Source organism: Myodes glareolus, chromosome 14, assembly GCF_982192425.1.
Source record: "Myodes glareolus chromosome 14, mMyoGla1.1, whole genome shotgun sequence".
Classification (NCBI taxonomy): domain Eukaryota; kingdom Metazoa; phylum Chordata; class Mammalia; order Rodentia; family Cricetidae; genus Myodes; species Myodes glareolus.
Genome location: NC_142039.1, coordinates 46798297 through 46818145, shown reverse-complemented (window position 1 = coordinate 46818145; position 19849 = coordinate 46798297). Strand labels below are relative to the sequence as shown.

General features: G+C 40.8%; 1 protein-coding gene across 2 annotated transcripts in view; it reads left to right on the top strand.

Moving 5' to 3' along the window:
* Window positions 1–19849, top strand: part of Cdkal1 (CDKAL1 threonylcarbamoyladenosine tRNA methylthiotransferase) — a 525008-nt gene that overhangs the window by 65312 nt on the left and 439847 nt on the right. For both annotated transcript variants that reach the window (XM_048428030.3, XM_085699329.2), the window contains one exon: window positions 19062–19146. In XM_048428030.3, the coding sequence (XP_048283987.3) occupies window positions 19062–19146 (85 nt within the window). The remainder of the gene's footprint in view (window positions 1–19061; window positions 19147–19849) is intronic.

Genomic DNA, 19849 nt, shown 5'->3' with positions numbered 1-19849 from the left:
CAAGTGAAGGGATGTAAAAATAATGGATGTAAAAGTGTTCTCACCCCCAACATAGTGGCTGATAACCATGTGTGGTAATATATATGTCAATTAGCTATATTAAGGTAATTTACAACACCCGTAACCACACCCCCATACTGCTTCCAAATGCCATATTTGATGAATGGACTCTAAAAATGGAGAGCAAGTCGTCCCTCTTGCTGAGTAGCCCTGCTTTTTGATGTGTTCCTCCAATGATTTGGAACAGTGTGACGTGAATGCAGATTAAGGTTATCATTTGTACAACTTGTTTATCAAATCAGACTAATATGTTTTCCTTCTTTAGCGAGTCTGTAATCCTTTGATTGTCTCCCCCCATTGGGGAGTTTATGTATCTTATTGCAGTCTATTTGAGTGTGCTGACGTGCATAAGCTTTTGAATGGCTGGGTTTGTGAGAGTTGATCATGTCCAAAGATGTTAAAAGGGACTTACTTGTAGAGATATTGTTGTTTTATTATTTAGTTTTTAAAATTACATTTTGTGTGTGTTTGTGTATACATACATATGTGGTTGTGCACATATCATAGGTGCATATTTCCTGGCACACATGTGGAGTTCAGAGAACAACTTGTGGAAATCAGTTCCTTCTGTGACCATGTAGATTCTGGAGATTGAACTTAGGTCATCAGCTTGGAGACAAGTGCCTTTACTTACTGAGCCATCTTGCCAACACCTCATTAGTTCTTTTCTTTAACTACCAAATTGCTTGATTAAGCTTTTTTTTTGTATTGTTCTACAGTTTTTAAATATCCCCCTGCTTTGCTCCTTTTCCTTATTTTGAGGAATCAGAGCCGTGTTCTATCATTGAGCCATACTGGAGCCCAAGAGCCCTCTTAATTTTTGTCTGCAACAAACTTATAAAGGTTATAGCACTGTCACATTAATCAATATTTTTATTGGAAGCTACTTCTATCTTCCTCTTTGGATTAGAATAAACGGTTCATACCTTCTTTTCTTTTGCAATCTAGTCAAATCATTTGTGTAAGTAAACTCTTTCTCCATGTTTAGGACCGAATCTTCAGTTTTTTTTCTGGTAGCATCTCACCCTTAGTATTGGCTCATATCATAGATAAGGTCATGCTTAAACTCTATATCTTGTTTTCCACATTTTAAAATCATAACTTGTATTTGAGAAAATAATTTCACTCATTTGGAGGGAGAGGATATGCTTTGGGTAGCTGTCCAGGCGATGTGCAGTTAACAAGAGTTTTAAAAGAAGTCTTGTTTTTCTAAATTTTTATTTATTTACTTATGTTATTTACGTATAGATATTCTGCTTGCATGTTTGTATGTGTGTCATGCATATGCCTGGTGTCCATGGAGGCGAGAAGAAGGGGTTGGATCACCTTGTACTGAAGTTTCATCTAGGAATTGAACATGAGTCTTCTGCAAGAGCAGTCTGTGCTCTTACCTGCTGAATATCACTCCAGCTCAGTGTTTTTAATACATTTAATATCTTTTTAGACCTGCTGAATTTAGAATTCCTGAAATGGTATGCCCCACTAGTTCCTTAAAGAATCCTAAAGAATCGGAATATCTGTACCCTTTAGGCCTTTATAACAGCTGGCCCAGTCCTGGCTGCCATGTGCCTTCATGGTTCTTGGTGTAGGAAATAACCCAGCTTCATCTTTCCTGTTTCCCACCCAATTCCCTAGACAGCTCTTTTTCCAAGAGGAGCTGGTCCCTTCCACTAGAGAATCATAACAGAAACCAAGTATTGGGTGCTAGACGTACTAGATAGTGGATCACCTTTTCTTTTAGACACTCAAGCAAAGCAAGGACATGTCTATACACTTATGTATATTTCTTCTGTCAACACGTAAAAGCTTTCTGGCAGCTCTTTTCCACCCACAGCAGATCCTGTTTCTGCTGTTTCTGCTGTTTAGTCTAGGACCCAGATTTACGTGGACTCTGTTCACCCTCCCTTATGGAAGGGAAAGGCTCGTCCATTTCTGAGCTGTTTGAACTCTTCTTTGGGTTGTCTGATTTACATAGGCCTTCTCCTCTGACTCAGAGAAGGTGTTCATGGGGAGTTGTTTCTCAACTCTTATTTCTTAACTCATATATTTGAAATTACATGTTTTTTTTCTTTCTTCAAGTAAATGATGATTGCTCCCTGTTGATTCAGGAATTGAGGATTTTGCCAATCTAGCTTTTCATCGTTGTTGTGTTTTTCTTAATTTATTTTTGTTTATTTATTTATTGATGGCCAGTAAAAAAGGGGAAGGCGACGACACTGGATTGTTTATAGAAGTATTTTGTTTTAGTTTTGTTTATTTTCCTTCCAGATAATACTTTTCAAAAGTTTGTAGAGTTTGAGCCCATTCTCTCCCTAGACAACTTGTGACAGATTTTAGTAGTGATTTTATTTCTCTGTGTAGTTATTGGGTTTTGGGAAAGACAAAATTTATGTTTTTATATTCTGCCATTTTTTATTTTGGGACTTGGAAAATATCCATCCAAAACCCTTTCTACTCTTATCTGACTGCTTCTCCAGATTTATTATGTCTATTTAAATACAGTCATAATGTCTGATTGTTATCTGAGCTGTCATCCAGCACAGCTCTCTTACTTTATAGATGAAGCAACTTAATTGGCTGTTATTTGCATTAGAAGTGATTTTTATAATTTTTTTCAAACAAAAAAGAAACCACTTAGTTGTCTTTGCCAGCCTTTCTCATTAAGATGTTTTTGTGCCTAACATGTTCAGGGTGACTAATTGTATTGTTTTTATATGGGTTTCTAGGGCAAGAAAGAATGTATATTGAATGTGTTTTGGTGGTTGGTAAGGTAATGAAATATAAATCTTTCCAGGGAAAAGCAAGCATTACTCCTCTTTAAACAGATTGTTCTTGTCAAATTTGGTTGTTACAGAAATACAAAATAAAATAAAATAGGAAAATAGTTGCATCTGTGCATGGTGGCACATACCTTTAATCCAGCACTTGGAAGGTAGATGCAGGAAGTTCTCTGAGTTTGAGGCCAGCCTTGTCTATGTAGTGAGTTTCAGGACAGCTGGGTCTATAAAGAGAGTGCCTGTTGTTGGGGTGTTCTGTGTTCCCTGGGTCAGTTGAAGAAAGAGGTCATTTCCAGGTGAAATTTTTAGGCCTGTGTGGCAGCAGGAAGGTCCGGCCTTTGATGGACTGAACCCTGAAGAGCTGTACAAAGGCATATTTATCGACTCTTACACCAAGTTGTTTTTTGGGTAAAGTATTTCCTCATCCAAGGTCCTATCTAATCTATGTTTCTCTAAAGGAAAGCATTACAAGCTCTCCTGACTTTAGCCCTTATTGTGTACCGTTGCAGTACACAGTAATCCAGAACCCTCAGTGTGCCAGAGGTGTCTCGTGACCAGAGTCAGTAGGATTCTGCAACACCCCTTCAGAAGAACAATTCTGAACAGTTCTGCAGATCATGAAGACAGTCACTGTTTTTCACAGATTCTTTACTGTTTTCCAGAACGATTCTTCAAGGTCAAAGTATTTCTAGAAAACAGCTCACTGTAATGTCTACCCCAGATTTGGTGAGAACTGCCTATTCTAATGTCTACCCCAGGTACAGTGAGAACTGCCCATTCTAATGTCTACCCCAGATACAGTGAGAACCGTCCATTCTAATGTCTACCCCAGATATGGCGACTGCTAAATTCCTACAACATCCTGTCTCAAAAACAAACAAACAAACAAACAAACAAACAACAGAAGGAAAAAAAAACTCCACAAAACCAAAAGTAGTTTCATATTTTGGTGAAATATACATTCTTATTGGAAAAGAATATATTTTGAAAAATCTTGGAATGAGTAGTATGTAATTTAAGCCAAGTCTGTGCTTTGATCCTGTTGGGCATTAGGATATGGTGTCATGACACAGAATTTAAGTTTAGGATTGTCTTTGAGAACTTCATTCAATGTGCAGAAGATATTTCACAGTACATTTTCTGAGTTCAGTGGCAGAAGGAAATTGCTGTGTTGTGTCCTCACCTTGCTAAAATAAAATCCTGTATTGCAGTTTATTGAACGATACAGCAATTAAACACATTTACCCAATGCAAACTGCTTGCTTTGTGTGCTAAAATCCATCAAAGTGCAGGTAATTGTTTAATAGTGAAAGAGTCAGTGGTTTCTATACCAGTGTATTAGTTATTTACTGATGTTTTGATAAAGTACATGGCCAACAGCAACTTGTGGAAGGAAGAGTTTATTTTGGCTTATGGTGCTAGAGGGATGAGTCCATTGTGGCAGGGAGGAGGCATGGTGGTAGGAGCAGGAAGCTGAAGTGTTGTATCCTCATTCCCAAATAGGAAGCAGAAAATAAGGCCAGGCTATCCACTCTCAGAGCCTACCCCAGGGTTGTACTTCCCCTGGTAAGGCTGCACTTCCCCAAAACTTTTTCAAAACAGATTAGCAGCTGGGGACCGAGTGAGTGCTCAGATGCTTGGCCCTGTGGGGACATTTCCTATTCAAACCACCACAGTCATGGTGCCTGATTGTGATAGCCTCTTGTTTTTATTATTGATCCATTTTTAGGTGCTTTTCAAAATAATTTGATAAAGGTGGTGATTAAGCTAGGCAGTGGTGGCACACATCTTTAATCCCACAGCTTGGAGGCAGAGACAGGTGGATCTCTGACTTCAAAGACAGCCTGAACTACAAAGAAAGTTCCAGGCCAGCCAGGACTGTTACACAGATTAACCCTGTCTCAGAGACCCAAAACCCCAAATCCAAACCAAAACCCAAACTAAAACCAAGCAACCAATCAACCAGCAAACAAAGTGGTGATTAAGATCGCACAACCTGGAGCCGCATCTTCCACCATGCGGTCAGGTGGACCTTGGCCAACCACTTACACTAAGACTCTTCACGTGTGAGTGGATAGTCCAAAGTGTGGGTGAATGTTCATCCAGGGAGCACTTAGTCCATGGCACATAAACAGGCTCAGTAAGTGGGTGCTGTGTTTACAGTGTCCTGCTTTTAAGGGGCACTGGTTATTATTATCCATGTGCTTTCTTTGAAAGAAGGGTAAGCCTTTGATATGAAGCTATTCTGGGAACTCCACCCCCATTTAAATTTTACAGAACTTGGGTGAATTCATTAATAACCAATACAGTGAGCTTCTTTTGCGCGTTTTAAGTCTTTGGGCACTTGGTAGCTTGTGGTGAGCATGAGGAAGAATGGGAGTGGGAGGGCTGGCTTAATCAGTTCTCTGTCAGCTAACAGAAGTGTTGTGAACGCAGAGCTCTGGAAACATTACCTCTCTCCAGCCCACCAGGAGGGAAAGTGTATTCGATTTCAGTCTTTATTTGCTGCAGATGTTTCTTGTTGTCTTTGGTTCTGTCCTGGGAACACAGAGTGAAAGTCCTGCTTTGCTAGAACTGGGTCCCTGCTTCTCCCCTCATTAGTACTTTCTTCATAACCCGCCTCCCAGTGGCTCCTCACACAGTCCCGTGACTCCTGTTAGCCTGTTCTCTGATCAGAGGCCTAGAGTTAACAGAAAACTGTCCATTTCTATAAACAAAGGGAGTGGGGCGGGGGGGGGGAGTGAAGAAGGGGGGAGAAACTGAGTAATAAATTCTGAGAATTTCGAATAGCATAGATTGTAGTACTTAAGTTTTTACAAGTTTCTATATTGAATTCTGCATAGCATTAAATTTCCACAGAATGTGTGGAATCCGAAGTTTCTGTTTATTTATTTACCCCACTAACAGCTGATAGTAGAGTGGGCTGTGCAGTAGCAATTGCTTCTATACTAATTATTTTGTCAAAATAAAATCTACCTCTAATGTTTTTCATCCGTTTGGCACAGATTATGATTTTGCTTTACCAGAGATACCTCCTTTTTACCCGTTTTCTCAGTACTAACACTGTTTCTCAGAGTGCCTAGCACACCTGCTTCAGAACACAGTATTTGTCTTTGCTTGCCATAAGATAAAGTTCTGAAATATCCCAGATAAAAATATTACAGAAACGAGTTCCTAGGGAAAATTATTCTATGTCCCCTGAAGAAGATATAGCTTCCTATGAGAACACCATCAGTGAGCCAGGTGTGCTCTTGTAATTGTAACCCTCCAGATTCTGTTTCATGTCAGCTGCTAGCATTGACAGCATCATAAAACTATTGCGTTATTTATCAGAATTCTCTTATCTGCAAAATATGAGAACAATTTATTGATGGAGTCAGGTAAAATATGTTATCAGTATGCATGTGTTTTATCTTTTCTGTGCTGTTCATTGAGTGAGAACCTCAGTAGTGTGTGTTCGTCCTCACTGATTCCCATGTGCTCACTAGTGAAATACCTGCTCACAATGCACATTGAGACTTGAGTGTCTTTTGTGACTTATGACAGATCTTTGAAAAATTAGAGTTTCAGATGAGTCTAGTTATGTGAGTTGTTTATAAAAAGTCAATATTTAGCTTTAAGGTTCAGTTTAATAAGCATTTGTTCTGTTTTGCTTAATGTGTTCTGTGTATTTCAACTCTCTTAAGTGATCTGTAATATTTATATCTGTTTTCCCTATGGGGTTAAATACAAGTAGGGCATTTACAATCAATAAATTGCTTCTGGCTAGAGTTCCACACAGATTGTGTTGTAGTAAAGATGTCCAAGTATTGTCTTAAGAAATGTGGACTGTTACATACAAAAGTTTAAATTCTATAAATCTGTAATTAGGAACCTTAGAAGAGGATTCTTTTAACCAGGTGTAGCAGCTCAGCCTTTCTTTCTGGGTTAAACTTGAAAACAGTGTTCTCTGCATTGCTTTTTCTGATGTGTCTCCCACATCCACCCGCAGAGCTCTGACCTAGAATTGGTTTTCTATGAGGAAATTTGCTAAAGAGGGTGGTGTGGGCTTAGAGATATAAATCAGTATTTTTTCTACTTTTACTTTGAAACTACTTTATTTCTACCTTCGTTTTTATTGTAAAATTCATTTCCTGTACTTGCTGAGTCTTAATCAGTTTTGGCTGATGCTTCTTATGTGTGGAGTCTAGCTTCACTGCCTTCTAAACAGTAGTCTTCAGATACCATGGGACTTACTGGTTGCTGTGGGAAAGAAAGCACCAGATTGCTTAAGCAGCTAAGGGAGGAAGAGTTTATCTTGGCTTACAGTTGGAGAGGAAACAGTCCTTATGTAGGAGAGGAGTTGGTGGCAGGAGGGGGGGCAGAGACAGATGAATGCTGGTGCTCAGCTGTCTCTCTCTACTCAGTTAATGAAGTTGCAGACCCCAGCCCACAGGGTGTTGCCACCCACCTTCAAGGTCAATCTTCCCTCCTCACTTAAACCTTTCTGAAAACACCCTCACAGCCAGAGGCTTGTCCAGTCAAGGTGACAAGAGATCATTTCCCACTTGTCTCTTATACAAGTCACATTTTCAGTTAGAAAGCAAAATGGCTGGAAGCAGGAACATGGTCTCGCACCTTGAAGGACATTTAACTCATCCTTAGGCACTCAGATGTAAAGATGAAAATGGTTTTATCCTTTGTAGCTGGAGAGGTGGGTCAGCAGTTAGGAGCACTTGTTGCACGTTTTACTGTTTGCAAAACATACTGTTGTGTTTGTAGAGGATCCAAGTTTGATTCTTTACACCTCCTTGCAGCTCATAAGCACCTGCAACTCCAGCTCCCGATCTGACTCTTCTAGCTCCTGTACGTGGATGTATGAATGTGACGTACACGCTTGCAGACACACATTCATTTTCTCTCCTCCCTGTGGTCTGACAGCCTCTCTTCCTTCTGATACACTTGCTGAGGCTGCCTCCACCTAGCACAAGCACCTGCCTTCTAATGCCTTTTACTGAATTTGTGTTCAAGAGGCCTTAGGCTAACAGGAATATGTTTTCCAGAGACCACATTGGAAATAATATTGCTGTATTCTTTTTCTTTGACCTCCTTGTTAATTGGTTTTTTGGCAGTTTTGTACATGTACACACTGCATTTACTCCCATCCTTTCTAGTTTCCTTCCTGTTCTTGTCAACTGCTTCTTTATTTTTTTTGTTTCATTAAAATATTTTTAAATGTGTATGAGTGTTTTGCCTGCATGCATGTCTGTGGGCCACATGTGTACCTGATGTCTACTGAAGCCAGAAGAGGGGTTAGGGTCCTCCAAGACTGGATTTACAGACAGTGTGAGCCGCCATGTGAATGCTGTGACTTTAATGTAGGTCCTCTTGAATATCAGCCTACACTCTTAACTGCTTAGCTACCTATCCAGCCCCATATATATTTATAAATATATTTAGTGTATGCATGTACGTGTGTGTGTGTGTGTGTGTGTGTGTGTGTGTGTGCGCATACGTACAAATATTTGTGCCCATATATGGAGGCTGGAGGACAATCTCTGTGCCATCTTCCCACTTTGAAATAATATCTCTCTTTTGCCTGAAACACACTAATTAGTTTAGAATTGCTGGCCTGAAAACATAGGTACCCCTTGTCTCTGCTTTTCAGTGTGGAGATTGCAAATTCATTCACTATGCCTAGCTCTTTACCTGGATGCTGCAGATAGAACAGTTCCTTATGCGTGCATACCAAGAGTTTCTTTACTAACTAACTGACCATCTCCTGAGCTCGAAATTGCTATATTCTTAGTTTGCTCCAAGTTCCTCATGTTTTACTTCTTTCTGCCTTTTCATGAAAAGCAGAAGTCTTTTGTATCATTCTAAATATAGAATTTATTTTCCTTAAGTAAAATCCAAAACTATAGCCCACTGACTAAATGTGAAAAGCCTGGTTGATGTAGATATTATAGAAGAAACAAAACAAAAATCAAACCCCTGCACTTGGAAGTTATGAAAATCAGCATCACTGTAGCTAACCCTAGGGGAGATAGACTCAGTTTGCCTTAGTTCAGCTTGAAGAAGCAGCAGTGTGCCCTGCTTCTCAACTTAGAAGACCTCTTTGCAAGTCACAACACCTCTTTCTGTCCTTGTTTCTTTATAGGTAGGATGAGGATTATAAATGCTTACCTGGTGGTAAGTTGTAGAGTTTGGATGAGATAATGTATTTGAATATGCTTTGTAAATGGTAAAATGGTATGCAAATGTAGTTATTTAGCTCTAATTTATTACTTAGTCAGAGTTGAAATATATAGGGAATCAAGTTAATTGCACTTGTGACTTCTAGGCAGATTCCCTTTGACTCAGAGTGCAGATCAGAGGTCGGCATAAGTTTTGCTTTCCCTTCCACTTGCAGCCCATTGTTCTGTCACCATTACTCAACAAAGCAAACACTCCTGTTTTGAAGTCCTGCACACTCATTTTGCTTCTGCTGCACATTTCTGGCTTCTTGATGATTTTTACCCATGGAGTACAATAGTCCTCCCCACCCCAGGCTTTGCTGTTTTTTCTGAGTTCTTTCAGGCGTCCCCAGTTGCATGTGGCATAGTCCTGCTCTCAACTGTTACAGGGCAGGGGACTCAGAGAGAACAAACCTTCCTCTTCTCTGACTTGCCCTTCCTACAGCTTCTATTCCTTTTTGGAGTCTTCCTTTTTATTAGCTGTGTAGACTAGAAACCGTCACCTCCTCCTTTTCCTATAGAGCATTTCTCGTTAGTTACTAACTTATGTTTTTACAAATACCTCTCCCATTTGTGTCTCATCTCTCCATGATTGACAGCACATTCCATCACTTCTTTTCTTACCTCTCTACTATTAAAATAGCCCTTTTCAAGGCAGAATTAGAACTTCTGCTTGCTAGATCCCACACTGGGTCTTTTAGCAACTCAAACCACACAGAACATATGTCCAGAGATTTGTAGAAACCTCTAGATGCAGAGCTCAGACCTGGGGAAGAAGACTCACCTGCCAGGCCAGACTGATGGCCAGGCGCTTCAGAATCTAGGAAGACTTGATTTGTAGAACATGAGTTCTTTTTACGTAAATGCAGGTGCCTTTACATTTTGGTGCAATTCCTGTTAATCTCTTTTTAAAACGGTTTCCTTTTGCTTGTCCTCTAAGTATACACATGTATAAACTTTTGTTACTTTCCTTAAATGGAAAGAGGATTTTCTTTTGTGTGTGTGTATTCCTTTAGTAAGTCTGTTTTTTTTTCTTATAATTGATGCTCAATATTGTAGGGGAAGAAATGCTGCTATCTTTGTTCTTTGTCTCTGTTAGAACAAGATACTGTGGAAGAGTTATCAAATTATCCATCAGAACTTGTTCTCAGCATCTGCTGAACTTGTTTCTCTAGTTTGCTTTCTGATTTCTGGTGTATCCATGGCCATTATCTGTGTTTTCTCCCTTTCTTTTAATACAAACAGACCATGGTCTCAGTTCTTCAGCCCAAGCTGCCCTGTGTAGCTCACTGTGTAGCCCAGGTTACCCAAGAACTAGTGACAGTTCTCCTGCCTCAGCCTCCTGAGTTCTGCAATTTCAGGCATGAGTTACCATGCCATGTTGCAACAGTCAATTTAAAAACACTTTTACTGGTCGTGGTGGTGTATACCTATAATTGCAGCACTGAGGAGACAGAGGCGGGCAGATCCCTGTGAGTTCAAGGCCAGCCTGGTCTACAGAGAGAGTTATGGGGCATCTGGAGTTGTTACATAGAAAAAGCCTGTCCCGGAAAACAAATACAAGAACAATAATAACAACAAAACTAAAAACCAAACTGAACAAAATAACTTTAATTACCGTGAAAGTAAGCTGCCGGTCATCACACTGTCTCCCGCTCTCTGTCTGCCCCAGCTCTACATGGCCACCAGTTTATTTTCTGTTCTGTATTTGTATCCCATCTGCACACTTGGTTGAAATAAAGTCGCATGGTTTAATCGCTTTTCTGACTGATGTCTTTCTCTGAACATAGCAGTTCAAGACCCATGTGTGTTACTGTGGCTCTCAGCACCTCATCTTTCATGGTTAGTAATGTTCTGTTGTATATTCTGGCTTGTATTTACCCACTGTTGAGTTGATGGATATTTATATTTTTTCTGCTTTCAGGCTCTTAGGAACCAGGCCTTTTTGTGAGTGTTGGCATGCAAAGTTCTGTGTGAGCATGTTTTCATATATCTAGGGTAGACATGCAGAGGAAGACTTGCTGGGTTGAAGTTAGTTGTGTCTAGTAGAAGCACCAGCAGACCATTTTGCGACAAACTAAAGCCTTTTTTTGTGGTAGATCTGCAGCGTGAGAGTTCCTTAGGTTCTATTGTTTTGTTGTCTTTGCCAACACATCTTTAAAACAGTTTTAAAACACATAGTCATCCAGTAGATGTGAAATAGTCTCATTTTGTTTTTATTTGCCTCCCTGATGGGATCATCTTTTTATATCCTTGCTGGCTCTTTGTGTCTCTTTGGACAAGTGTCTATTTAGATCTCTTGGCCATTTTTATTTCGGATTCTTTGCCATTTTATTTTTGAAATCTAATTGTTCATTTTTCTGATGTAAAACTAGGTCAGATGGTGGTGGTGCACGCCTTTAATCCCAGCATTCAGAAGACAGAGGCAGGCGGATCTCTGTGAGTTTGAGGCCAGCCTGGCCTAAAAGAGCTAGCTCAAGAACAGCTAAGCCTGTTACACAGAGAAACCCTGTCTTCAGAAAAAAAAAAAAAACCCACCCCATTTTTGTAAAACTGTTTTTGATCAGGAGCATGTGTGTGTGTTGGTTTGTGCACTTCCATGGGATGCCCACCGCGGCCAGAGGGAGGTATTGTATCCTTTGGGTTAGAGTTCCAGGTGATTTTGAGTTGCCTACCAAGGGTGTTGGGAAGCACACTCTGGGCCTCTGTAGAGGATCAAGTGCTATTAATTGCTGAGCCATCTCTCCAGCTCCCAGAGTAGAATTTGGATCACCCAAAAGCTATAGTGCTCAAATCCAAAGGCTGCATTTGGAGTTAGCATTAGCATTCTGTTAGAAAGGCTTTCCACAGGACACATTATGCCCTGATCATCTTTGTCATTTTTTTGTTTTTAAAGATCTTAGTCAAGATAATTCTTCCTGCTTTCTTAGTGTAAGAAGTTTTGAGGTATTATTATAAATGCATAAGGCCTTCTGAATAGTTAGCCTTTCCCAAGTAGTGTGGGTATATTTTTGTTAAGTTTTGTTTTGTTTTTGAGTGTCTGACTCTGTAGCCAAGGCTAGCCTGGAACTTAGTCTATTGCTCAGATTGCCCTCAAATCTGAGTGTGTGTTTATAGGTTTGAGCCATTTAAAATGAATTATAAGGCAATACTTTATCTTTTAAAAAATTGGCTACTTCCCTTTGTCATAGATTGATAAATATGCTTGTACTTTTAGCCAGCATGATATGCTGCTTTTGGTATGAATTTGAACTCACTATCAAGTCAATAGCACTTCACTATATTGTTGAGTCTGTTTCTAGAAGTCTCTTAAAATTATGCAGTGTGGGTTTTGGTGTGTGTGTATGCTTGCATATGTGTGTTTGTACATGTGGAGGTGAGAGGATAAAGTTCAATGTCATTGCTTAGCTGCCTCTACCAACACCACCTTCTTCTTCTTCTTCTTCTTCTTCTTCTTCTTCTTCTTCTTCTTCTTCTTCTTCTTCTTCTTCTTCTTCTTCTTCTTCTTCTTCCTCTTCCTCTTCCTCTTCCTCTTCCTCTTCCTCTTCCCCTTCCCCTTCCCCTTCCCCCTGTCCCCTTCCCCTTCCCCTCCTCCTCCTCCTCCTCCTCCTCCTCCTCCTCCTCTTCTTCTCTTTTCAAGACAGGACTTCTTTTTGTAACAGCTCTGGCTGTAGAACTCACTTTGTAAACAGGCTGACCTTGAACTCACAGAGAGTGCTGGAATTAAAGGCAAAATGACTTGCTGTTTACTTTTTAGTAATAGAATTAAAACAATGAAAACAGACTTGGTGCAGTTTGTCATCCCCCTTGATTTGTAACCAGGTCTTGTTGGCTCAGGACCTACCAAGGATGGTTGACTAATGAGTTCCAGGGATGTACATGCCTGTCCTCTTCCTCATATTGGGATTAAGGTGTGTGCCACAATACCTGGTTTTAGTCCATGGCTTCTGGGGATGGGATTTAGGTCTGCATAATTGTCTGGCAAGCATTGTGCCAACTGAACTTTCTCCTAGTCCTGAGTCATACTCAGTGTCATTTTGTTTATTTGGCCTTGGTAGCAACCCTCTTCACAGATCATCTGAGTCTTTCTTATCTTGCCATTTCCTCTGGTAAAATAATCCCCACCCCCACCTCCTCAAGTAACCAAATTGGTTATTGTTTTGACTTGCCAAGTCAACTCCAGAAGTGACTCTTAGCTTAACCTTCCCTGTATTTTAGTCAGGGTTAATTCTGATCTTGGAAATGCACCATTCTTAGCAGATGACTTGACTTACTGATTAGCGGTAAACAACTGGGAACTGTATACAGTCTGACAGAAACCAGATGTGCTGGGCAGTTTGCGAGTGAGTGATAGCCTCTGGGTTGTTTAAGTCTTTAGCTAAATACAAGTTCTTTGTTATATGACTTTTAGGATATATGAAGATATTTTATGCAGATGTACACACTTAAAGATCAAATTGTATTTTGAACTTTTATGTGTTAAGCCATGGTTTGAAGGTTTCCTGTGGCAGGAAAACAGCTTATTAGACAGTTAAGGGAGGATGGGAGATGGTGGCTCAGGTATCCCGGTCCTCGCTTTCTAAAGCAGACACGACACAGAGGCACAGATACCCTGTTTGGACTCTATAGGTTCGGTGACCTCTGAGTCATTATGTGTGTGGTCAACTTAGCTATTGGAGAGAGACCGACTACTAGCCGTGCTTATTTCTGTACTGAGTACGTGGCTGTTCTGCATTTCCACTTTAATTCTGACCAGGATACATACTTATAGAATGGATTTTTAATAGTCGTTGGCGAGTTTTGCCAGCTGTTACCTGTCACCTAAACAGGAAGTTATTTTTCCTTCATTCAGTAAACAGAGTTCATACTGACTTAGTTCCTTCATCCTACCTCTGTGAAACGTCTGCGTAGTAACTTGCCAGAACAAACTCATTGTGAGGGGACCTGCAAGAGAAGGTACTTGTCCCCAGGACCTATTGTATCTTGCTTCATGAAGGGACTCTCGGCCATGACCCACACTCAGGATCTGAGGGCCCCTTCCTGCTCAGAATTAGAAAGGTCTGGGTCCTTTTAGCGCTCTAGGTCTCTTGTCCTTTTCTGTCTTCTCTCCCCTCCTTTCTCCTTGTCCTCCCACTGTCCTAACCCTAGATCCCTAAGGGAGACTGCTTACTAATGAGCCATTTTCAGTGCTTTTCAGAAACCATTATATATAGTTACCATTATATCGGCCGCAGACAGACGAGCAGGTGAACTGTAGGGCAGAACTTAGCTCAGGACCAGCATTTTTATTTATCTTATTGGTATTAAGAAGGTATTGTTTTTAAGATACACCTTAAGGAACATGCTCTTATAACACATAGTTTACTCTCAATTTTTAGTAGACTCTCCATGATTTGTATCATGTAAATAAATTCCTGGGTCTGAGTAAGCTTAATGTGCATTTAAACTGTTTGGGCTTGACTTGTCTTCCAGAGTTCTGTGGTAAAGAAACTCTCAAAAAATGCTTTTGGGGCCAAAACAATCTAACTGTTCTCTCCGTGCGTTATTCTTTGTGAGCTTTTAATTTACATCTGCCCGGTTTCCCTCTGCATTGAAGTCTATGGATGTTTGTCTCTGACTGTTCCTTGCTCCTGGTTGTCCTCCACATTGAAGTCTATGGTTGTATGCCTCTGACTGTTCCTTGCTCATCTTCCGGTGTCTCACATAGAGCAACTGTGTAAGAAGAATGCTTTGTTCTACATGTTGATGAATTGCACCACGCAGAAGCCTGCAGGGAGCAGGAAGACTGGCAGGCGTGTCTGGGCTTCAGGCTAATAAGTCTCATTTGTTACTAACTCTCTTGTTACTTCCTTCCATGCCCACCCTTGATGAGAGCAGACCAAAGCCGACCCATTCAAAATTTTAGAAATATCGGAAATGGAGAAACGGCTGTGCTTGAAGCCCAGAAACACCATGCAGCGTTCTCAAGGCCAGGTTATGCCACTTGGTGTTGTCCTTAGATACCCTCTGCATTATGTTTCGTTAGGAGGTAGAGGACGGCTGCTTCCTCAAGCTCACAATCTGCAGAGTCAGTTTGTCGGGACTCTAATCCTTGCCCACCCCTTAACCAATGGCTTTCTGAAAGTAGCTTTTCCTTTCCAAGCTTGAGGTTCCTTCTCTGTCAATGGGAATAAAATCGAACTCTCCTTACAAGGGCAGGTTTACATGCAGAAGTGTATTTGGCATGCCTGGCCTCCAGCCTGACATAATATGTATTCAATAACGTTAATGATGATCATTATTACCAATCAGGGCTTAACTGCCACAGACTGAAAAGCAGTTCCTGCTGTGTGTAAAGAACTAGTTTAGAAACATAGTACATTTCGATTAGAACAAGTATTTGTTCTTCTTTCCTCGTGCTTGGACTGGGTGGTTGGTTGGTGGCCATCATTTTCTCGGTTCAGTGACTAAGGCTTAGCAGGCATCTGTATCAGGTCCTCATCTCCACGCTCCACACTGGATCACAGAAGGAGGTAGTTCGTAGTCTCACCTCCAGGTGGAAAGGAAGTGAGCCATTCTAAGTCCTATTAGAAGGAATCAAAGAAGATGAAGCAGGTTTATCAATTCCGAGAAAAGAAAGCAGTACCTGCATCTCTTTGATAGACAGGGCCAGTGGCTCAGTGTTCTGGTGCCAAGCAGTCTCCAGAGCTACTCCTGTAAGTTCTCTTCCGACCTCTGTATGCCCTTGCACACTCCTGTACACACACAGTTGATAAATGAAATAGAAGTCAGATAGGGCCAGTGAGATGACTTACTGGGTAAGGGCACGAGTTGCTAAAGTCTGGTGACCCGAGTTTGATCCTTGGGACTTATGTAATAGCAGGAAAGAACCAGCAACTTGGACAAGTCTTTCTCTTAGCTTCACATGTACACAGTGGCACAAGTACCCACTGCCAACAAGCAACTACAAACAAAGGTACTAGTTTTTTTGTTTTTTAAAATGTTGTATCAGAGATTGGAGAGATGACTTAGCTGTTAAGGGCATGTACTGCTCTTGAAGTGGACCCAGATTTGGGTTCCCAGCACATTGGAAAGCTCACAACCACCCCTAACTCCAGAAAGATGTGATGCCCTCTTTTGGACTCTGTGGGTGCTTGTATTCATGTGAATATACCCCCCCCCACAGATGAACATGTGTATACAAAATAAAAATAAATCTTAGAAATTCAAATAGTGTAGGATGATATAAATTAAGCTTTCTTTTGTCTCTAAAGATTAAACCGAAAAAAAATCACTTATGAAAGGTTTTAAAAAACCAGAAAATGAAAAGATGGATCTGGGGCTTGTGAGGTGGCTTAGGAGGTAAAGGGGTTTCCTGCCAAGCTTGCCGACCTGAGTTTCGTTCTTGTAACCTACATGGTAGAGAAGAACTGACACCTCCATGTTGTTCTCTGATACAGACACACACACACACACACACCCACACACACACACACACCCCCACACACACCTACCTAAACAAAGGAAAGCAAACAAGCTGCAATTGAGCAGTATATTGGAGGACAGATGCATCCCCCCAGTTCCTGGGTAAATGATACATGTGTCTAGAAGTTTTTTCTAAACCTTTAGCTTCTCCTCTTCTTTGCTTCTTAAAACACAAATGGGATCTATTCTTCAATACTTTGTTCTATCTCACTTCATATACAGACCAATACAAGTTATTCCTTGTACATTTATTTTGTAAACATCGTGTTTCAGCTGTGTTCAGCTTCTCATTGCTGGAACAAAATGCTGGAGAGAATCAGCTTCACGGAGAAAAGGGTTATTTTGACTTATAGTTTCAGTTCATAGTTACTTTTCCTTATTGCACTTGTGCCTGTGGAGTAGAGCATCGGAATAGATGTTCATGATGAGTGGAGGAAGCTACTGGCTTCACGACTGCCAGGTAGTAAAGGTGGAGGGGAGACAGGGAGGGAAAGAGGAAGAGATTGAGAGAAGGGAGAGAGAGATGAAGAGATGGGCAGAAGGAAAAAGATGGAGAGGAGGAAAGGGAGAAGGAAAGGGAGAGATGGAGAGAAGGAAAGAGATGGAGAGAAGGAAAGAGATGGAGAGAAGGAAAGAGATGGAGAGAAGGAAAGAGATGGAGAGAAGGAAAGAGATGGAGAGAAGGAAAGAGAGATGGAGAGGAGAGAGGGAGGAAGAGAAGGAGAGGGGGAGAGGGAGAGAGAAAACAAAATCATGTATGAACGTGTGACCTTAGTAACCTCCATAAGTGTGATCTGCTAGGATCACACATCTGATAGGAAGCACCTTCTGAAAGAAAGGGCTTAATTTCACAATGACTCTAAGGGTACAGTCCATCATTGGGGAAAGGAATGCTGACAGGAGTTTCCATGGACCAACTAGCAGAGAGAGACTGTGCCTGAACGCAGGGTCAGTTACAGCTTTCATGCATTGATCCTTGGTGACCCATTTCTTCCATCTATGACCCCATATCTTCCATCTATGAGCTATCATTAAGATTCCACAATCTTCCGAAATAGTACTAGTTGGTGGGGATCAAGTGTTCAGCCTTCTGCAGGCTTCATATCTACACCATAACACCCTGTAGTTTGACTTATGCTTAATAACTCCACCACCACTTACAGTGCTAAGTGCCAGTGTCCATGCGTTTTCATATGGCCCTTTGGGTATACATAAGATCCAAACCATGAGTCACCTATTTATTTACGCCATCTTTCTCCAAAGGCTATATAAGCTTTCTAGTTCTTCTCTCCTTGTTAATCATCAAAGTGAATTTTAATATATATGTATGTATATGTGTATGTTTGAATTCATATATGTGTTATGTCTTAGATGTGTGATATGAGTGTCCCAAAGAACATTTCAATGTTTGGTTGCTGTTTCTACCTTGCCTTCTGAGTGTTTAATCAGTGTGGATGGCAGCGAGAGAGCCACAGTCACAGGTTTTCCTCATTGCTGTGCTTATATTAAGTAGCGTCATATTTAAAAATGTTTTCCAACCTGAGAGGAAAATGTAAGAATTATTTCACTTTTCAAAAATATTTAATAAGATCCATGTATATCAGTGTAAACATGTAACATCAGAAATCAAAATGCAAAATCATGCACCTATTGGAAGGGAACAGGCATGTTCCTTCCCAGTCATGGAAGAGGGGAAGTGTCCTAATTGTGAGTCGTAATTCTAAGGCAAAATTGGGAAAAAAAGGACCAGTTTGATGCCTTAGAAATAGAAAAGTATCATGAAAATTGATCCCCCCCAAAAAAGTTGGGAAAAATGTTGTGATCACTGTCATAGATATATTATTATTGCCTCCATGAGTATTAAGTAGGCCAATAGAACAAGGCAGAATGAAAGGCAGAAAAAGAAAAACAAAACTTCAGAAGTAAACATGGAAAATTCCTAGTTAAGAAGAGCTTGCATGTATCTGTCACTGAGGTCCCATTTTCCACCAGATTGTCAAGAAGGAGTCCAAAGGGATGGCGGCCCATCTAGTGGCAAGGTTAGTGCACCACACTCACAGGTCCTGTTCCTTGGGGTGTACAGTGATGTTCCCCGTTCAGGAGTCTAACAGTGCACAAGGGCATTTCAAGAATTAGTCTTTGACTCAACAGTCCCACTGCTTGATACCAAAGGAAACCTGAGAAAAAGTCACATGAACACTTTCTCTCTCTCTCTCTCTCTCTCTCTCTCTCTCTGTCTGTCTCTCTGTCTCTCTCTGTCTCTCTCTGTCTCTCTCTCTCTGTCTCTCTGTCTCTCTCTGTCTCTCTCTCTCTGTCTCTCTGTCTCTCTCTCTGTCTCTCTCTCTGTCTCTCTCTCTGTCTCTCTCTCTCTCTCTGCTGTGATCTCTGGCCGGCTGGCAGTACTGTAACTGTTCCCTCGACTTTGTTACTACCTGCTCTCCCGAGCTCCCTAGCATTCCCATGCTGCCTGGTAAGCACTTGCGTATTTTTGATTTGATTAAATGTAGTATTTATCTTTTCTTTTTTGTGTTGTTTCTTTTCCTAGAAAATGCATCAGATGCAGATTTGTGGCTCCTGAACAGTTGTACTGTGAAAAACCCGGCTGAAGACCACTTCCGAAACTCAATCAAGTAAGGAGGAGGTCCCCATGCTTTTCTTTTCAGATAACGAAGGGAAGAACTAGTATCGGCCAGGATTGTCTCAGAAGCCTTTACTTTTTAGCAAGCATATAGTTATTTGTGTGCCCGTGCCACAGTGTGCACATGGAGCCCGAGGACAGTTGCTGGAGTCAGTTGTCTCCTGTGAGAGTCCTTGGGATTGAGTTCAGAGTCCTCTCACTATGTCCAGATAAGCTTTGGAAAGGTTTCTTATATTACTCTGATTTCTCTTCAGGTCATATAAATCTTTTACCTTTTACTGAATGATTCCTCATATTATTAAATATTGAGCATATAACAAAAAGTTTGAGTTGGACTTTAAACAGTTTTTTAATAAAAACACTTTATTCTAATTAACTCACAAATAAAAACATCCCAGCTGGATTAAGGAAGCCACTGAAACATGATCCAGTGGGACTTTTAAGCTGCTATTTTCCTGGGTTTATCTGATGAACAGTGTTTTACTAACGAGTTTCATAATGCAGTTTGGGCATTTGTGAAGTTAATTTGTCTGGTTTGTGTGTTCTTCTCAGAGGACGCAGGCATTTCTGGTGAAATTGCTTGCCATAGCCGTCTTTGCCTCCTGTTAGCCATGCTCTCAGTGGCGCGGTGTGTGCCAGGGAGCTCCAGTATGATACTGGTACATGAGTCCTTGCTGTTTAGGTTGTTTCCTCAC